An 18,481-nucleotide genomic window follows, 5' to 3' on the forward strand; every position below is an offset into this window, starting at 1 on the left:
TTTACACTGGAAGACACCCTGGCCTGAAAATGAAAGCCATGCCCAACAGAGGCCATGTTTCAGCTGAGCACATGTGGCCAAGAACCTCTGTCACGTCAAGAGCTCACCGTGTCAATAAGCAAATATGGCTCGTGAGGAGAGGAGGGTTCAGAAGAGCGATTTGATGTTCAGATCTCTGAGGGGATATGGTGTGAGTCCGCTGGCATAATACATAAGAGGGACATACACAGAGAACCATGGGGAATGACTGTGATATCAATGGAGTGGTTCTGTAAGCATAACTGATATGTTGTTGGTATGGAACTGCAGCTGTTCATTAGTGTGGGGCTGGTCTAATAAATAATTCAGGTATGATTGCATAAAAGAGCGGTCAATACAGCAGGTCCTGTCGATAGCAGGGCAGGTAAGACGTGCTTCCTTACAGGACCTGATTGTGCAAGTGAAGCGTTAAAAGGGGGAGAGAAAAAAAAGGGAGTGGACTCAGAAGAGGCTGGCTGTCTTCACTCTGTCAGAGAATCAGAATCTGTACACAGGAAAGATAATAATGATGAATCTGTTCTTTATCCTTCTTGTTCCCCTCTCCGTCTACAGTAGGAGGGTGAAGGTATTGATCAGAGAAGACAGACCAATTTGAATGCTGTTGAGCCATTCCACAGTTATTCCCCCCTTTAAAGATCAGACGTCTAACAAATGGCATTAGTGGTACACATAGCGGTGTGTTACGTGGGCTGAGAGAAACCCATTAGGTCAATTCCATAGCAACAATGTGGCTTTTCAGCCCCTATGCGTTGCACCAACTGGCCTATTCAATGGGCACCCACTGCCACCAAGTGCTGGCCTTCAGTACTACAACACTGGCTGGAGAGCTGCAGCTGTTGCCGCCTCTGCCTGACTAGAGGCAGACCATGACCACGCATGAACAGCTACTGTGTTTATGGCATTGAGAATGATACGCGCACAGCGAAAACAAACAAAGCCAAGCAAAACTAAGATCCAATGCCATCAGCGCTGTTGTGAAACATCCCCGAGGACCAACTCAATACTACCCTTTTCCTTTTAATAAACAGCTACAAGTTTTGGCAGGGCACAATAGAAAGCAAAAGGAGAACGGAAAGGAGAGACCATGTAATTTGCGAAAACCTTCGACCAGTTTGGCAGTTTATTACCATCCTAGCCAGCATGCATGAAGAGGTGGTGCCAACTCAGTCAGAATAAAACCCTCATTCTCTGGCATTGCTAACCTACGCTTTACCAACCAGGATTCAGTAATTCATAGCAGCCTGGGCCTTTATATCTAGCACATGCTAGTTTATTCATATCCAGGCATTCATTCATTCATTCACTCATTCATTCATTCACATGGCGAAAGGGCCAACCAATCAGCCACGTGCCACTGGTAAACAGCTAAAAAGCGATACAGCTTGAAGGCTGACATTTTAAAACTGTGGCCCATCTCTCCTGAGCACCCTTAGAAAAGAAACTGCAAGCCAGACAATAACACAGCAAGTGATCTGGCCTTGATCATGTCACCAATCATTACAGCAGAGAGCTGTCTGGGGAATCGGGGGGGAACCTGGCTGTTGATGAGGCGATTATGTGGCTTTACTCTTGTGCGTCCAAGTATGACAGCGCTATGAAAGCGCAGTGGCTGATAGGCAGAGACTCTACCTTGTTAGCACTCTGTTGTGCTGAGTGGACTAGTTGGCTGAGCAGTAAGGGCGCTCCCACAGGGCCTGGTGGGCTTACTGCAAGAGTAGGGGGGATTATAAACAGGCCATCAATGTGACTCTCTCCTAACCCGACAGCTACAACAACTTTGGTTTCCACTCATGTTAACCACAGGTCCTTGTCAACAGCTGCCTCTCTTCCCCCTCCGTGTCCTCAAATGTCCTTGCATTGTATCAGTTGTGAAACAGAGATACCATAAATCAGCAGGGTCGATGCATATGTACCCACATTGGAATCCAAGTGCACATACTGCCAGTGTGAAGTCTGCATTTTTGGAACGACCGTTCAATGCACAAGAGAAGAGAGTCTGGCGAGGTTATGAACAGAAATGCATGACTACAAACATTCTGCATGATCACAACTAGAAAAACGAGACAACTTCATCAACCAAAGCAGACAAAAAATCTAAATATACACACATGTAGAGAAGGATATTAAAAAGCTAAAGGAGCAAATAAAGAAATCGGGAGTGACTGGAGGAGCAGGCGACCATAAAACATGGGGGATACACGGAATTTCACAGCTGTGTGAACAGTTAAAGCAGATGCGATAGGATGTGATGGTGGATGCATACAGAGAGGCGGGTTGTAAAAATATGCTATAAAGTTTATGGAGCCTAATGCAGCCCTGCAGGAGCCTCCCGCCGAGCTGAGCATGCCGACAGTGCCGTTGAGTGTGTGACAGAGCTGTGGGGGAGAGATGTACAACTGAGAGCATAGCCAGTATTCACAAGCTCCATCACTGATGTGCATACAGTACATAAAATTCACGGATATGCAATCAACAGAACTAAGATTTCTATTTTTTCCTCCCTCCCCTTTGCTAAAATACTGTATCATACTCTATCTCTCCTGTGCAATATCTAAATACGAGCTGTAATACGCAATCCAATATCCCTCTATTAGAGCAGCATGGACAAAAACAGTGCTACTCAGCACGCGCAAGACATACAAGCGTGTCCACACACCAACACAAATACAGAGAGACTATAAAGCACTGCCATAGCCACTGTTCAATCCAATATCAGCATACTGTGACCACTTCAGCCTTTCATGTTCTCTTCAAAATAACGAGATCCAGCTCTCCCCTTCTGATTGAAGAGAAATGATTGTTTCTGCCTTTGAAAAGACATACATTGCATAGACAGGAGATGTTTGAAGGGAGAAGGAAGGAAGGAAGGAAGGAAGGATAAAAGGCAGCGGAGAAGAAAAGAGTGAAAAGATATAAACAGAAAAAAAAGAGGAAAAAGAAGACAAATGCTGATGGAGAAGTAACCTCTTTTTCTCATCCCCAGTGGGAGCTGGTGTTGACTTAATCCTTCCCACACAGCCCACCCCCTGTCACAGCTAAACCTTTGCTTCTTCCACAGCCCGCAAAGGTCAATCCAACCATGAACGCCTGAAGACAAGCCATTCAGCACAAACTAGCTACATTAATTGATAAATCGTGTGTAGACCGTAAAGTTCAACATTACATGACAAATGCGACCGAAGCTATTACACTATTAACAAACTAATTAACTAAGTGTACTAGAATATCTGTCCTTCATCAAAGTAGACTTTGTCACGCGTTAAATTTCATGTGTGTGTATTAGAGATCTTAAGCTGTGTGCAAGACACAAAAGCAGAAGCTCCAGCACAACAAAACCTAATTCAATTGTGAAGTAACATTATTCGAATTGCTTTCCCAAATCCAATACGAGGTCACAGAATATTTAGAAAGGTGTAATAATCCTACATAAAACTGTCAACAAATCAAAATTTAAAAGGGTCAGGGTGAAAAGCAAACATTGTAAATGTGTGTGTGTTGTCATCCTGGGTAAGCTCTTGGTAACTGTGGTATAACTGATGCTCTTCATAATATGAAGTGCGGCTCTGATAACATACAACCTATTAATGTAACTTCAAAATAACTAAATACAGGTGTCAAACAGGACAACCCAAGGGTAAAAGTCCCATCCACCACACCAGTACCTCTGGCTTTGGTTGTGCGTTTCAATGCACACAACTGGCTATCATTAGCATACTGTCCACACACTGCACAGGCCAACAGTAGAGGTAGCTTATTATTATTATTATTATTATTAGCAATTGATAGTATGAGAAAAATAATGTTCTTTTTACAGATTACATCACATTACAGAATTAGGGATGTTAACGATTAATCAGTAATCGAATGTTTGAAAATTTAATCATTAAAAATGTATTAACAGTCAGAGATAGGCACAAATGTATCAAAAAGTATCTTTCAATTACAGATTACAGATACTTGCTTTTCAATTATATCCTAAAGACTGGTATGAGAAAATTATTATTGTTATTATTTAAATAAAATAAAAGTAGTCAGACATGATATGCAAACTGATATCATTACATTTTAGCCATTTAGTAGCCTGAGTATAGGCAGTAAAATGTCATTATTTTGTGTTATTTAGTTTCTCATACAAGTAACTTTATTTTTACTTTATCTGTTCTTTAACTCCTAATGTCGCCTCCTATGTTTTTGCAACAAAAATAGATCAAATCAGTGGTTAAAAAAAAAACTGAATGGAAGAACATCCAACATACTGTATTTCACACATTATTAATGATTAATCGATAATCGATTGTTAAGGCAGCGACTAAAGGTGTTGATTAAAGCTATCAAATTATTATTACAAACACTGCTGGGTGAGTTTTAAAGTCCAATACCAGTCTTACCAGTGTTTGTAATAACTGTAAGTGCTGTGTATGTTTGTCACCCCTTGTTTGATAGTGTTTAGGTCTGTTTTTGTTTGTGACTGCTGCTCCTTGTGCACACATGACATGAGACATGTCTACAAAATTATGCCATATGCTGTCATCATTTTTGAGACTTCTCCTAATGATACAGGGTAGCGATAATGTGCCTTCTTTAACTAATACACCTGCAATTTTGTTGACAGTCATGTGACCATTGAGGAGAATCATGCTTTAAAAGTTTAACATTTTACAGTCCTGCCTGTAAGAAAACAAGTTCACTTTTACACTTTACTTTCTTTGCAGAGATTGAGAGTGCAGACTCTGGAAAAGAACTAAATTGACTGGGTCAAGGAGCGCAAGCCTTTCAAAAGCTGAAAGCCTTCCAAAAAACTTTTGACATATATCGCCTCATGCATTGGTGTTTCAGCTCTACCAAAAGCCTGTGTTTGCAAAGCTATATAAGACAGAGGTAAAAAGATGTCATGGTAGTCTGCTGAGTTTTAGATCACAATGCAGCAATGTTCTGATATACAGGTGCCCATGTCTTTGGTATTAGGTACATTTTCTACCAGCAAGAGCTTGTACTGTAGGTACTGCCCTTCACATGGTGCTCTCAAACCTTTCAATAAAGGGAAGAAACTGAAAAGTAGATTTTCCCGATGATTATCACTAAAGAAACTAACGCATTTGTGTAAATGAACAGCATAGATTTGATATCTATTAAAAAGACAGCCGACTGTAACAGATTTGCAGATAAGCTATACGGTAGTAGTAAATCCTTCCTCATCTCACTTCTGGACAACTTTCCATATCCATCAGATGAACTGTAAAAGATGCTTTCAGTCACTCAAAGAAACATCTTATTCAAACAGTCCCCTCCAGAGCATGTTTCCTTGATCTTAATTTAAGATAGAATCTATGGTGAACACTGGCTCAGGGCATGGGAGGCACACGCTATTGATTAATTTTTCATTGCCGTTCTTTTAAAGCACCAAGGACATGTGCCACATCAAATCTGCTCAACCCTCAGCACCCAGTTTAATAGCTTGCTTGAAACAAAACAGTCTTTTGAGGCATGTGGTTTTAAAAGGTAAAGAGGGGCATGAAGGAGGGAGGGCGCCTTGATTTCCTTTCAGGCTCACCATATTTCTTTTTCTTTTTTTCAAAAAGGTCCTTCGTAAGCACTCCTGGCACAGTGAACGAGCACTTGATTGGAGTTAAAGAGGAGCCAGATGTCTGCATGTCCTCATATTCATGCAACTCTCTCTTTCTGTCTCCCTCATTTCCCATCTGGATATTTTGCAATCCTCTGGCCTTATCTATAACTACTAGTTTACTGGTTATCCTACATTTAGTAGATCCTCAGTGGTCACAAATAGAAGAGAACAAGAGCACAGGTGATTCACCTCGACTAAATTCGAAATCAACCAATCAAACAAGAGAAACACATCAAGGTCATTTAGTTCATTGGGAAAATAGATATGAGGAATCTTCTTGCTCCACTTTTGGGGTTTTTGACTGCTGGTCAGATAAAATAAGCAAAATAAGAAGGTTGCTTATTGACACAGAATGCTTGGATGGGAATTTCTCATTTTTGGCTCAGAATCTAATCAATAAATTGATTAAAAAAAAGACGAGCAAGAAATAATTGGCAGCTGTCAAACTACTAAGGATAGTAGAGAAGAGAAATATCTGTACCATATTTCACATTTATGTATGTAGTTATTTTGTTTCATTCATCTATTGCATTATCTATTTCATTCTATTGAATCATTTTATTATTAACACTAAATTTCCTTCTCTTATTTTTTGTAATTGTGCTTTGCCAACACATGTAAAATGTAATGCCAATAGAGCCTCTTGAATTGAACTGAACTGAACTGAATTCAAGTGAAAGAACTCATAGGCAATTACCAAGTTGAATGTTCAACTTGATAATTAGGGAAAACGTTTCAAGGTTCAATGCCTGTCAAAAGCAAAACATACAAAAACACCTTTTAATTTGAAATGTTGTCAAATTTAACGCCACAGAAGCACTTTTTCTCAGATTAAATCAATGAAAAATGAATGGCCTTGTGGTTATTCTAAACGATATTCAATGACACACAAATGCTAGATTTTAGATGCTATTTCATTAATAACGATTTTTTTTCATTCCACATTTCAAATCTGAACTCTGCATTTTCACACAACAGTTTTAAATTGAGGGGCATTGTCACCCACACAACTATCCACTCGAGAAAAAAGGTTGATGCTTAAAAAATGCCCTAAGCCACTTTAAAAAGAAAAGACTTTATAATTCTGCAGAAAACTAAAAAACTATTTCTATTGACAAGCTACAATACAGACAATGCAGCCTTATCTGATCTTTTCTCTCAGGTCTGAGGTGTTTTCGGCTCTTTGGTCAAATCCACACACCGACAACTATACACAGAGATGTATACATGTTTACACAACCGCACTAACCATCACCGCCTGACATCTCAGGGCTAACCAGCGTGTTACCATGGAAATAAACAGTCATCTGTCCAGTCATACAGATATTGATTACCTCCCTGTGGTCTGGAGATTGCTGCTTTTCAACACATCGCGCACACTCCCTGTTTCTCGCTCATGTGCGCTCTCACTCCCATAGTCTCAGCAGCATTCCATCCGAGCTGCAGCGCCTGTCAATGGTAGCGCAGAGAGACGGAAGTCTACTTTCACAGAAACACTGCAGGAGTCATTGATGGACTGTTACAACGTGGCCCTTGACTTGTGACGTAAATCAGGCCAATCTTTACAGAGACTGACGCTATAAAGCCGTCGCAGTGGTCGATAGGTGCCTGCAGAATAAAGCAAAAGAAGAGCTGTCTGGTCCGTCTGGACAGTACGAGGCTACCTGCAGGGCTTGCTGTTGTTACCAAGGTATGTGTGCCGCTCCTATTTCCCTCAATCTTGCTTAAGGAGGTGGAGAGAAAATATGAGACTTAGCAGTGTTGCACACTTACACGCTGGTCAGACTGGATTAGAGCCAATTCACACAGTGCTCTATTCCCACCTCATTCTCTACTGGGAGAGGGGAAAGTGCCAGAGAGATTTCATGCCTGAGACAGAGGAGTTACAGTTGCGTGTTCCCTATAGACAATCCTAACCAACACTCTCCTTCAAGCACATCTGAGAGCGCTCTATCCCACCGACGCACGCTGACAGCGTGAAAATGGGAATCTGCCAGCGAAGCAGGGAGCTAACTGTAGTCCACGATCAGCTAACCCAGCTAAATGCTCTCCTTGTTTTCTTCCTCTTTAAGAATGACAGCTCATAGCTTTCAGTATGTTAGCCTTTCCCATAAGCTACAGCTACAGGACTGACACAGGGGTTACAAAGGTCAGGTCAAATGCTTCAGTATGCTCTTGAGTTTGAACAAACTTCTTGAGAGTCTGAGGCGTCACGGTTGCAGAACTTTTAAAAGTAGGCCTCCACATCTCGGATGAGCAGCCATAATACAAGCTGGGGTAAATCTGTCATATTCCATTTACTGAACACAATGTGTTCAATGTGTGGATTGAGAGCTACTCCATCCACCTCCATACAGGCCAAGCCAAAAAACCCACTCTTCCCACTGAAATAACCAAGCACAAAAGAGCAGTTTGACAAAGAAGGAGAAAACGCAATCGATACAAAATGTCTCTGTAAAATGCCTCAAAGAGCGAGGTTTGTCTGAGAGCACGGGCAGCGCAGAGGCCAGGTCACACTGTCCTGCGTTACTTTGCTTGTGTTCCTGTTAAGCTTTACAGTCCTCTTAATCCTTACGAAGCTCTCAAAAGGCAATGAAATACCATTTAAAGTGACAATTTGACACTTTCTAAACCAGTAACAAAGAATTTCTTTTTTTTTCTCCAGAAGCACCTAAAAAAAACAGAGCCCATTCTTTAAATCAGAAAAGGCAACAGGGTGCCACTTTATGGGATCTTACGAGAGAAAATAAGCAATCGGCATATTACCATGTGGAGAAAGTAAAAACTATAACCAACACATTAATGGCATGAATTAAAGTCGCTAAGACTATCTGGGCCTTGTAAACTGGGAGGAGGTAAATGACATCAACAACAAAAACAAGAACATGCATTTGTAAGAAAACAGTATTGTGCCTTAATTTCTTTCAAACACAGAGTTTTTGACAGCAAATTCAAATAAATAGCCATGAATCCCTCCTCTAGATAATAATGTGTGTGTGCTCAAAGCTTTTATTAAGTGATATACTGCATATTCTCAGTATGTGTTGCCTCTCATAAACATACTCACAGTTAAAGCCATTTAGATGCAACATGTTCTGATAAACAGATTAGATTGCAGATGAGTGTTTGTGCAAAAGCTATCGCTCTTTGTTGGTATTACAATATCTAAATGCTAATAGGTGTTAGGCTGCAATCTGTTTCAAAAGAGAAACAGCAAAAAACCAACAAAAGGCCTCCCAGTTCATTTCCAGGCTGCATAATTTCAAAATCCCTCATTTGAAAGTGGGACCATTTACATGCAGGAATTGTGTTGGCAATTTATAGCCTTTCCAAATTACAGCCCATTAGCAATATCAAGCCCGAAAAATAAAAATCCAAGCCATAAAAATGACCTCACATGCACAGTTTGGAACGTGCTACACGACATTCTTCCAAAAGAAGATAGATATGTGTGTGTGTGTGTGTGTGTGTGTGTGTGTGTGTGTGTGTGTGTGTGTGTGTGTGTGTGTGTGTGTGTGTGTGCGTGTGTGTGTGTGTGTGTGTGTGTGTGTGTCTGTCTGTCTGTGTGTGTGTTTAGGGGGTGAATGAAGACAGATACACAGAAGGAACAAGTTTTAGAAGCCAAATAAATAATGGGCTACTTACCGCAACTTTGCTCCCAGTTATCTGCATGCAGCGATCAGCGGAGAAGGTTAATGTGCAAAGAGACACAAACAGCACAATCATTAGTAGGCCAGAGAATAGTCTCAATTACAGGTTGGTGCATTAGCGTAACTTGTGTGACATCACAAACATCCTTCACACAATTATGGCACACACTGTACAACAACAATTTTTTTTAAAAGCCAACAAGAGAACCTTATCATTACAGGCACATAGTGAAGATAATGTCTGTTTGGCAGCTTATCATTTTCCAATTGTTCAAATTGTTGAGAGGAAAGATACATGAAAATGTGAAAACAAAAAGAAAACAAAAGAAGTCTCAGAGCATGTACAACCTCCATTCCAAAAAAGACGAGACGCTGTGTACACTGTGTAACATAAAATATAACAGAAGGATTCGCTAATCCTTTTTGACATATACTGAAGTGTTGGAATGTAACAATTTTGAGTTATTTAAACTTTAATTTAGTTGAGTATATCCATTTCCTGCTACTTTTTACTTCCACTCCACTACATTTTAGGGGCAAATATTGTACTACTGCTGCCTAACTTCAATTACAAGTTACTTAGCAGATTACATGCTGCATCAGAGCCAAAGCAGCACATTTTTTCTGCAATTGGATGAATAAAACACTGATTCTGATAACCAGAACAATGCTTAATCCGAAAATAAGCAAAAAAAATGTATTACCAGAAACTACTTTTGATACTTAAGCTCATCTAAAATCAGATACTTTAAGATTTTTGTGTTTGGGTTAACTCAAGTACTGGTCGTATGGGTGACTTACACCTTTACCAAAGTCATATTTCATCGGGATATATTTGGAGTACTTTTTACAACACTAAAAACAGTACAAAGACAATATATTTAATATTTTACCTCGGTAAATTAACTGATTTTGTAAATAAATGCTTATTCTAAATTAGATGGCAGCAACACATTTAAAATAAATTGGGTAAGGGCAACAAAAGACTGAGGAAGTTGTGGAATGATTAATTTGTAACAAGCGACAGTATCATGACTGGCTGTGAAACACATGACTGATGTTGCTACATGGGCTAAGGAACACTTCGGGAGGCACAGTCTATTTTGCAAATGATCACATTGTCTCTTTATTTACATTTTATCCAGTGCCCCAACATTTTTGGAACCTGGGTTGTACATGGCAAAGGTATTATCAATACAAGGCATCAACAACTGTGGAAGGGATGAATCAACATGTTTAGACGTGGCATATTGTGCTTGTAATAGACTGACTAGTAAAGATTCAGACCTGAAAAGGAGCAGTGGCGAGTGTGGACAAAGAGGCAGCAGAGGGTCTCCTTAAGCTGATATCAATCAGCTGCCATTTACGTTGGGCATCAGTTGTCAACTTTGTGTGGCGGAGCTACCTTGAGCCCATGCAGTCGGCACAACTCTTGGAGTTTAACCTTGTTATCTGTCAATAGTGGCAGGTAGCACTAGTATTTTTTATGACTGCAACTATGGGGCTTGTTTCACAGTAGGAGGGTGTCTGTCAGCCGGGGAAATGTATTCTATATTGTCGCTAAGCTCTTCTTTTTCTGCGACATGCTTTGGAGGAAATGCATTTTGATTGCAGGAAGTTACAGGACATACTGAGCCTCTTGTCTTTTACCTCCTTCTCTTCTCTCCCTCCCATTCTCTCCCCCTCCTTTCATCTCCTCTAATCTCCCTTTCCATTTCTTTTATTGTCACTCTCAGACTCTCCAAGTCTGTGGCCATTTGATGCTTGATTTCCCCTTTCCATTCCTCTACCAAGAGTTTATGACAGCCATAAAGTCCGTTTTACACGTGCCACCACCTGATCAGGCGCATGCGACTTTCTAATCACACTGTGTATCCACATCGCTATCCGGTGAATGCAGCGTGTCACTGTCTAGCTCTGGGGGATATTTTATCTGAATACCGCAGGCTCAACACCTTGAAATGAGCCACACTGACTTCACTCACAACTTAGATATTTTCCACAGATGTTGGTGCCTACTACATATTTTTGAATTTTGTTCTACAGCAGCTTGACCAAAGTCACAGACACTATCTTGAGTGTGTAGTCAGGGAGGAGCTCGAGGGGGACGAGCACAAACAAGTTTGTTTTTCCAATGTAACACCTTGTTCTTACCAACACAAGGGCAAAACTCCTTTAATTTCCAACCTCAACTGAAAATTTCATACCACCAAGTGAGATCTGATATTGAGCATGGCTCATACTACAGTATAAATAAATAGGAACAAGTCAATGTGCGCATAGGCCCTGACACCCAGCGTCTGTTGCAGTGTGTCCCATATAATTGCCACCTTTGTCAGCGGCTTTTGGGCAGATTGAGTATATAGAATCAGCGGTGGAGCTCGTGAGTTCACTCTTGCCACTTTTACACTGAAAGGGTTATTTCAGCGCGGGTAAACCTGCGAATGATCGGCAATTAACTCCTTTCACATTGCCAGTGGCAGCTCTTTCTGTTTTTTTAAGTTGATAACCGAAGTTGCAAAGGGGTGAGACATCTCGCTTCTTTCTGATCTCTTTCTGATCCGTGCCTCCACCTCTTTGTCGGTGTCATTTGCAACTTTTTATCATTCATGTTCTCGATTAAAAGTGGCTATATTAGCGAGAGTGGTGTAAAAAAAGCGGCTTGTATAACGGTTTTGAATGATGAATACGGACGCACAACATATGAGCTAGTAGGCTATCAACTGCAGTCTTTGCAGCTTGTTCAAGTGAAAGCTTTTTGGCTGAGACACAGGCGGCGTGGAGCGGTATCCTTCATCGCCATTTATTCTTTGATGTGGATTGGGTGTGTCTGGGCCCTCTGAATTTTCCGGTCAATACCAAATGTAGCTGTTGAATGAAAATACTAATTGAAACACTCATCAGTAAGGGCCTGGATGATAAGAGCAACGGTCAGGGTCCATTAAAAGAAGAAGGTGGCACATTGACGGTCAAATCAAACAAAAAACCAAGATTTTAATAAAACTGCCAAATTAACACTGGACAATCCCCCTTCAAGGACCCTGCCATCACACTCTCCCAGCATCTGAGACACAGCACGTTTGAAATGAAACAGGGAAAAAAATTTCACTGTCAGGATCCAAGTCCATCTCTGGGAAATAAGTGATTGTATTAGTGCAAAAGGAATGTTGGCAGTTATAATGATGTTGGCACACTTTTATAGAAAAAAACAAAGAAGAAGAAATGAGGTGAGAGGGAAAGGCGACTGTTCATGCAAAGCTGATGGTCAAGGATGTCCACAGACACACTCCTGCAAAAGCAGAGCTGGATTCTATTGAAGCAGAGTTCACATTTAAACGAACAAGGTCAGTGTACAATTATCCCTTGAAAAGACAGGGAGGATAAGAGTTGTATGTATTTTTCATGAGTAAACAAGTAATAATCTTTTCTACTATTAGCAATCATTTAAAGCCATGTAGAAAGATTGCCTAAATGATAATACACACACAACAAAGTTGAATACTTTGAAGGAAACCTCAAGCACTTAAAGTCCAGCTATTGAACTCAAGTTGCTTCATCGCTTTCATTTTTTGCTGCAGAGAAAGCTTGTTTTTTGATGGGCAATTAAGATGTTGCACAACTGAGCAGGTCTGCAAAAACAGCCACAGAATACTGGGAGATATTTTTAATCTTATATTTCTTCTCCCACATCAATAAATACTGAGCATTTTAACGGCATACTTTACATTAACTGAAGGTTTCGAAAGAAAGAGGGCTAACTCATATTTAAGTACACAAATTTGAGTGTTATGTGGTCGGGGGGAGGGGGGACAAATGTCCTGTTTGTAATTCAGTGGCTGCAATAAAACATAAGTTTAAAACAGGATGCTCCTATAAGATAAATATCAACAATTCTAGTGGGACCTTATCATATGATCTAGAAAGAAAAACAAACAAGAAATTGAGATGAACGGTGAATAAAGGCCTTCCCAAGTCCCAAGACTGTAACCACACAATGCAGTACACATCTTTGGTAGAAAGAGATTGAGTCACAGTAACAATGAAGGCACCTCAACAAGAAAAAGACACCCCAACATGTGCAAAGGCACCACCACTCCATTAATCACCAACATATTCTCATTTAGTCCACACTGCATGCTCATCAGCAACCACAAGCAACATTAGCCCCAGATAAAGTACCTGCCTAACTTCTTTCATACATGTGTAGGCTCATATAGTATGGGTGAGAAACTGGACTGCAATCACAAAACTTTCTTCAACTTGGGCATCTAAATCTTATAAAAATGTTGTACTTCTGATGCATTTGCGAAATATCTGTACAGTGTGAGCACAGGATCACTGTAAGTCAGTTTATACAACATACTCACAAGCTGCAGGCTGGAAAGGCTGGAATGCTTCATTGTTACTCAGATTTCAAATAAATACATTTTCTCTCTGAGCCTCTACCAGAATTAATACATTTAATTTAAGAGAGAAGTCAGTTTTAAAATATATTCAGTTAGATATGGTGTGAAGTAAATGTATCTGCTAATGAACAAACATAACTAATTTCCAAAGCAACTGAACATGGTCCATTAAAGCCCTGGATTATACAGTTTAGTGTAGGTTGTGTCAGTTTGCTGCTTAAGTAAAGTATATTTTGAGACTTGCAAAACACTGACATAAATGCCCAGCTCCTGTCTCTCACATTGTTACGTAATTATTTGAGTGAATAGAGTCTCTTACTGCGAAGGAGTGATTCAGTTCCCTTAACTATTAAGATCAAGCTAAGCTGTCTTCTTGGTCACTCGTGTATTTCAGTGTTTGACAGAGTCTGTGCATGTAAAGATGTTCTACTGTAACCGTATGCACACTTGCATGAATCTGTGTATGCACTGACATCCACCCATCCTCCTCCTTCAGTCCTATTAAATGTGATAGCAGGGTGCTGACAGACATCACATTTTGTCCTCTGTCCTTTGACTACACAGATTATGTTATTCATTTGAATAAAATATCAGTGCTCACAAAGCATAATGGGCCCTGTGAGGAATTCAATCATCTCGGATAATCATCATTATCAATAATGCCAGTTAATTACCATAACAATGAGGAAGGTAATAAATGATGATGTCAAGAGAGAGCTACCAGGTTCGAGAAGCAATGGGAGCAGAAATCTGTCCCTTTTTTTTTTTTCTGGTCCTCTGTGCTCACAAGGTTTGCCATTACTCCAAAAGAGGATCAGAGAATTCATCTTACATTCACGGATTACTGTCATAAAACTGATGTCTTTGGATTAGAGTGATGATCAAAATCCAGATTACTCTACAAGAAAGGGGAACATAATCCTAAACCTATTATTTATAATGAACAGACCAAGCAGTTGTTAACAGTTGCTTTGACAAGCACTCAGAACAAAGATAACGTGTATGGTGCAGCTGACAATATTATAGCTCATTTTGAACATAACTTAAAATGTTTGACTTTCCTCATCTTTGTATTTAGTGCTTATGTTTTTTTTTACTACTAATATTGTTGAACTCAATAACCAAATATTCAGGCGAGGCGAGGCACCGCCACCGCTGGGCATTAAAAACTCCCATGCAAGGACACAACTGGACAATCAACAGTTTGCATGCAAGAACATGACCGGACAAGCACTGACCATCCACCTAGCATTGAGTGAGTGAGTGGCTTAAATTCATAACTAATAGCCTGCTAGGCATAATTGGAAAAAAAAACAAAAAAAACAATGAAGAAAATGAATCAAAACTGCAATCAAAGGTGTGTGACTCAAGCATGAAGAGTGGAGAGAGACGATGACAGAAGTGAGGGTGTGCAAGAACGGATGACAAAGCAAGCCATAAAGAAGAGGATCAGGTTAAACTCATTCTGGAGTCGTGTGGAGTGTCATGATACTTCATCTCGTACAATTATTCAGTACATACTCTTCAGTCTATTAAGATAGAGCACTTAGGTTTGCGCTCTCACTTACGGATTTGGCAGTGGCTGAGATGTACTGAACCACCATCTCGCGTTTGGTGCTTAAGTCCTTTCCACGTAGAGGAGCTTTGCGTTCCTCGTTCAGGTTCATGTCCTCCTGCATACATGAAGACAGAGAGGAGAAAGGTTATGTGAGACTGACACAGAACAGAAACTTGAAAGGAAAATTGTGATTATTTCCTGAGTTGTCGACTTTATGCTTACAGTGATACACAACGTTGATTCGAAGAATCAGAGCCAGTTTTATTGCCTAGTAGTTTTTCACATACGTGTTTTGGTGGATAACAATACACGTAATATTAAAAAATAAAAAAGCAATTACTGTGGAAATCAAGATTTGAATATAAAATTGAAAAAATGTACGACAGAAAAATCAAATAACATCATAAAAATGAAATGTGCAGAACCTGACAAAGGAATATATAAAAAAAAAGAGAGAAAGGGAATGGTGTAAAACAACAACCAAGTGATTTCCAACCTAAAACTTTAAAACAGTTTATTTAGAATATGCTTTCTTCACTAATAAGAGGTACAATTTCAGACCAAGCAACAATTATACCTTAATTTCCCCCGTAACCATTTTACATGAGATCCTGTCCTACAGTTGAATACGTTCATTTTCCATCTATGTTTCTTTGACAGAGTCACGAGGGATGGCAAAAGGAAATCACAGCAGTAATAATTAGTCCTTGAAACTAAAAGTAGCAAGGCCAGAGCAATATAAACTGTACAACCCAACTCTGAACAAGAGAGCAAAATCAAACAACACGCTGCTTCTATTGAGGCTATTCAATCACATCAGATAGGCTGGATAGGCAGTATCTGTGTGTTATTGGGAGTATTATCTTCGTGCTACTTTAATTCTGCATCACAAAAGAGGTCTTTCATGTGGGAGACATCAGGGGATGAAGCGAAGGCCGGACAGAGCACTAAAAGCTAGGGAATGACATGATGATTAGAATGGAGGGGGATGTTTATCAGAAGCACTCTCTCACAAAGAGACAGCTAGAATGAACAGAGAGAAAAAACATCCTCTTCAGGGTTTTAGGGATAGTGAACTGAAAGTTGTGGAGCCATGCTGCCCTCTGCTGGGAAGTGCAGAAAAAAACCATGTGTCCTGCATGGCTGATCTAATTTAGCTGTGGTTCTCCTCCATCCGATTTAATGTAAAATCTGCCCAATAAATTAAGCGTGTCACTCCTAAATAAGAACAGTGTAATACAATGGTTTGAATATCCGACCACAAGTAATCTGATTCAAACTGTTTTGCCTCATTTGTCAGTGAAGCATCGGCAGGAATCCCATCCGGGGGCACCGTGACCTAAATTCCTCCGACTACATTTCCTCTAGTAAATACCCTCGGAGCTAAAAAGCCATTAACATCCTTTTTTGTGGAACAGGGAGGAGGAAAAAAATGGGGCTGAAAGTTTTACAATTGGCAGTTTTTTTTCTCCACCCAAGAAAAGCAGCAGGTTTTTTAATTAATCTCTGAACCCTGCTAATTTATCTGCTTAATTGGCATTCAATAAACGAGGCAAAATGTGGTGGGGTGGGTATGTTGTGGGGGGGTAGGAGTGGTGGGGCCTGCGGGACGCTTGTCAGGGGGCAAACTGGAGGAATGAGCCCTCCACGTTTAGTCTCCAAAATGATTAATGCTCTTTTATTAATTATGCCCTCACAGACTACATGAAAAGAGTCCCAGGATATCTTCCTCTATGCTGCTTGTGCAACTGAAATGATGAGATTTGAGCTTGTATCAATGACAGAGGAGTTCCAAAGAAATACCTTCTTGATCTTATTGTCTCCTGTTTGTCTGGCAAGAGCTTTTCTAACACTGATCATTCACCGCTTGTGTTCCTGTACACTACAATAATGTCACTCCGCAACAGAAATCAAGTACAACGGACATGAGTTTTAGGAACACTGTTCGTCCCACTACAACACCGTATACGGCGCAGTCAATGAGCAGTACTGACAGTGTCTCAGTGTTTTCAGTTCTTCCAACCCTGTCCTCCAGGACATTGGATTTTAAATTAAACAATGACTGAGGTTAATTAGATGACTTTCAGCTTTAAGGGTGTTTGACGCAGTTCATATAGCTATTGGCTCAGCACACTCCTAGTCAGGTTCAACCTCGATCCAACTGAGCAGCTGTTTCACCCACTAAAGACCCGAAAACAAGCCATAAGTGAAAATGGACGCATTACAGGCCTGGCAGTGCATCGCAAGGGAAGATACCAGGCAGATGCTTCAGTCTGTGGATCTTAAATTTTCAGGAAGCTGAGGCTTTGCAACCAAATATCAAATATGTTAACTTCATTTTAGCTTTTGATTTGTCCTAGAAATTGTGTTCCCATAGCTACAATTCCTATGTGGTAATCTAATGTAGAAGTAAGGATTCTCACATTAAAACTCAAATGAAGCGTTTTAAGTTTATAGCCATTGTTTCATTTTAAATCCAATGAGTTCTAACTACAGAGCCGAAACAACAAAACATGTCACAATCGTTCCACTTAGGGACCACCCTGTATATAAAAAATTAAAGACGAACATAAATTCCAAAATCCTGCGGCACAATGTAGCTGCAAACACAGTCTGATCCAGAGCGCCACAGGCTTCAAATCACAGAGAGGAGCAATTAATGGCTACCATCAAATATGTCTGAGGATGAAATGGATATGGAGAGTCCAGGCTGTGGGGAAAAGTGGATCTAAGAAAAGTAGAAGACGTAAAAAAAAATGTTGTGAAATGTTTTGATTCAACTGCGACGAATCGATTATGGTGTCCACTACCCTCAAGTCTGAGCCGTGTGTGCAAGGGCACACACAGTAACTCTCCTGTGGGCTGGTTTTAATGTCCTGGTGCAGAGTGTAACTGCTGAGGGATCACATAGGAGCTTATTACTGAGAGTGTTCATCCTGACAATGGCGCATAGAGAAGCATTATAAAACCTCAAACTAGCCACAGCAGCACTGCAATGTGACATTCTTCTTTCACTGGCCCTCTGTCTCTACCAGCAAACTCAGTAGTGCATACTATTCTAACCAATGAGAAGACGCTCTAAAGAATGGTAACAGTGACAAACTGACACTGGAATCAAATCAATTCAGTCAATCCTAAATGAGGATGTCATGCTTTTGGGGAAAGTAAAAGCACCATTTGGGTAATAATGCCATGACTGCTA

The 18,481-nt window shown here is 40.3% G+C and overlaps 1 protein-coding gene across 8 annotated transcripts in view; it reads right to left on the minus strand.

Annotated features, from left to right (window-relative positions):
• The window catches only part of diaph2 (diaphanous-related formin 2), a 397,495-nt gene that overhangs the window by 359,456 nt on the left and 19,558 nt on the right, over positions 1 to 18,481 (minus strand). For 7 of the 8 annotated variants that reach the window (XM_084353750.1, XM_084353752.1, XM_084353753.1 and 4 more), the window contains 2 exons: positions 15,290 to 15,394; positions 9,311 to 9,331 (listed from right to left, as the gene is read on the minus strand). In XM_084353750.1, the coding sequence (XP_084209876.1) occupies positions 9,311 to 9,331; positions 15,290 to 15,394 (126 nt within the window). The remainder of the gene's footprint in view (positions 1 to 9,310; positions 9,332 to 15,289; positions 15,395 to 18,481) is intronic. The other variant, XM_084353751.1, reaches the window with a different exon arrangement.

The sequence above is a fragment of the Pagrus pagrus genome (genome assembly GCF_965226575.1).
Source record: "Pagrus pagrus genome assembly, chromosome: 5".
Lineage (NCBI taxonomy): Eukaryota > Metazoa > Chordata > Actinopteri > Spariformes > Sparidae > Pagrus > Pagrus pagrus.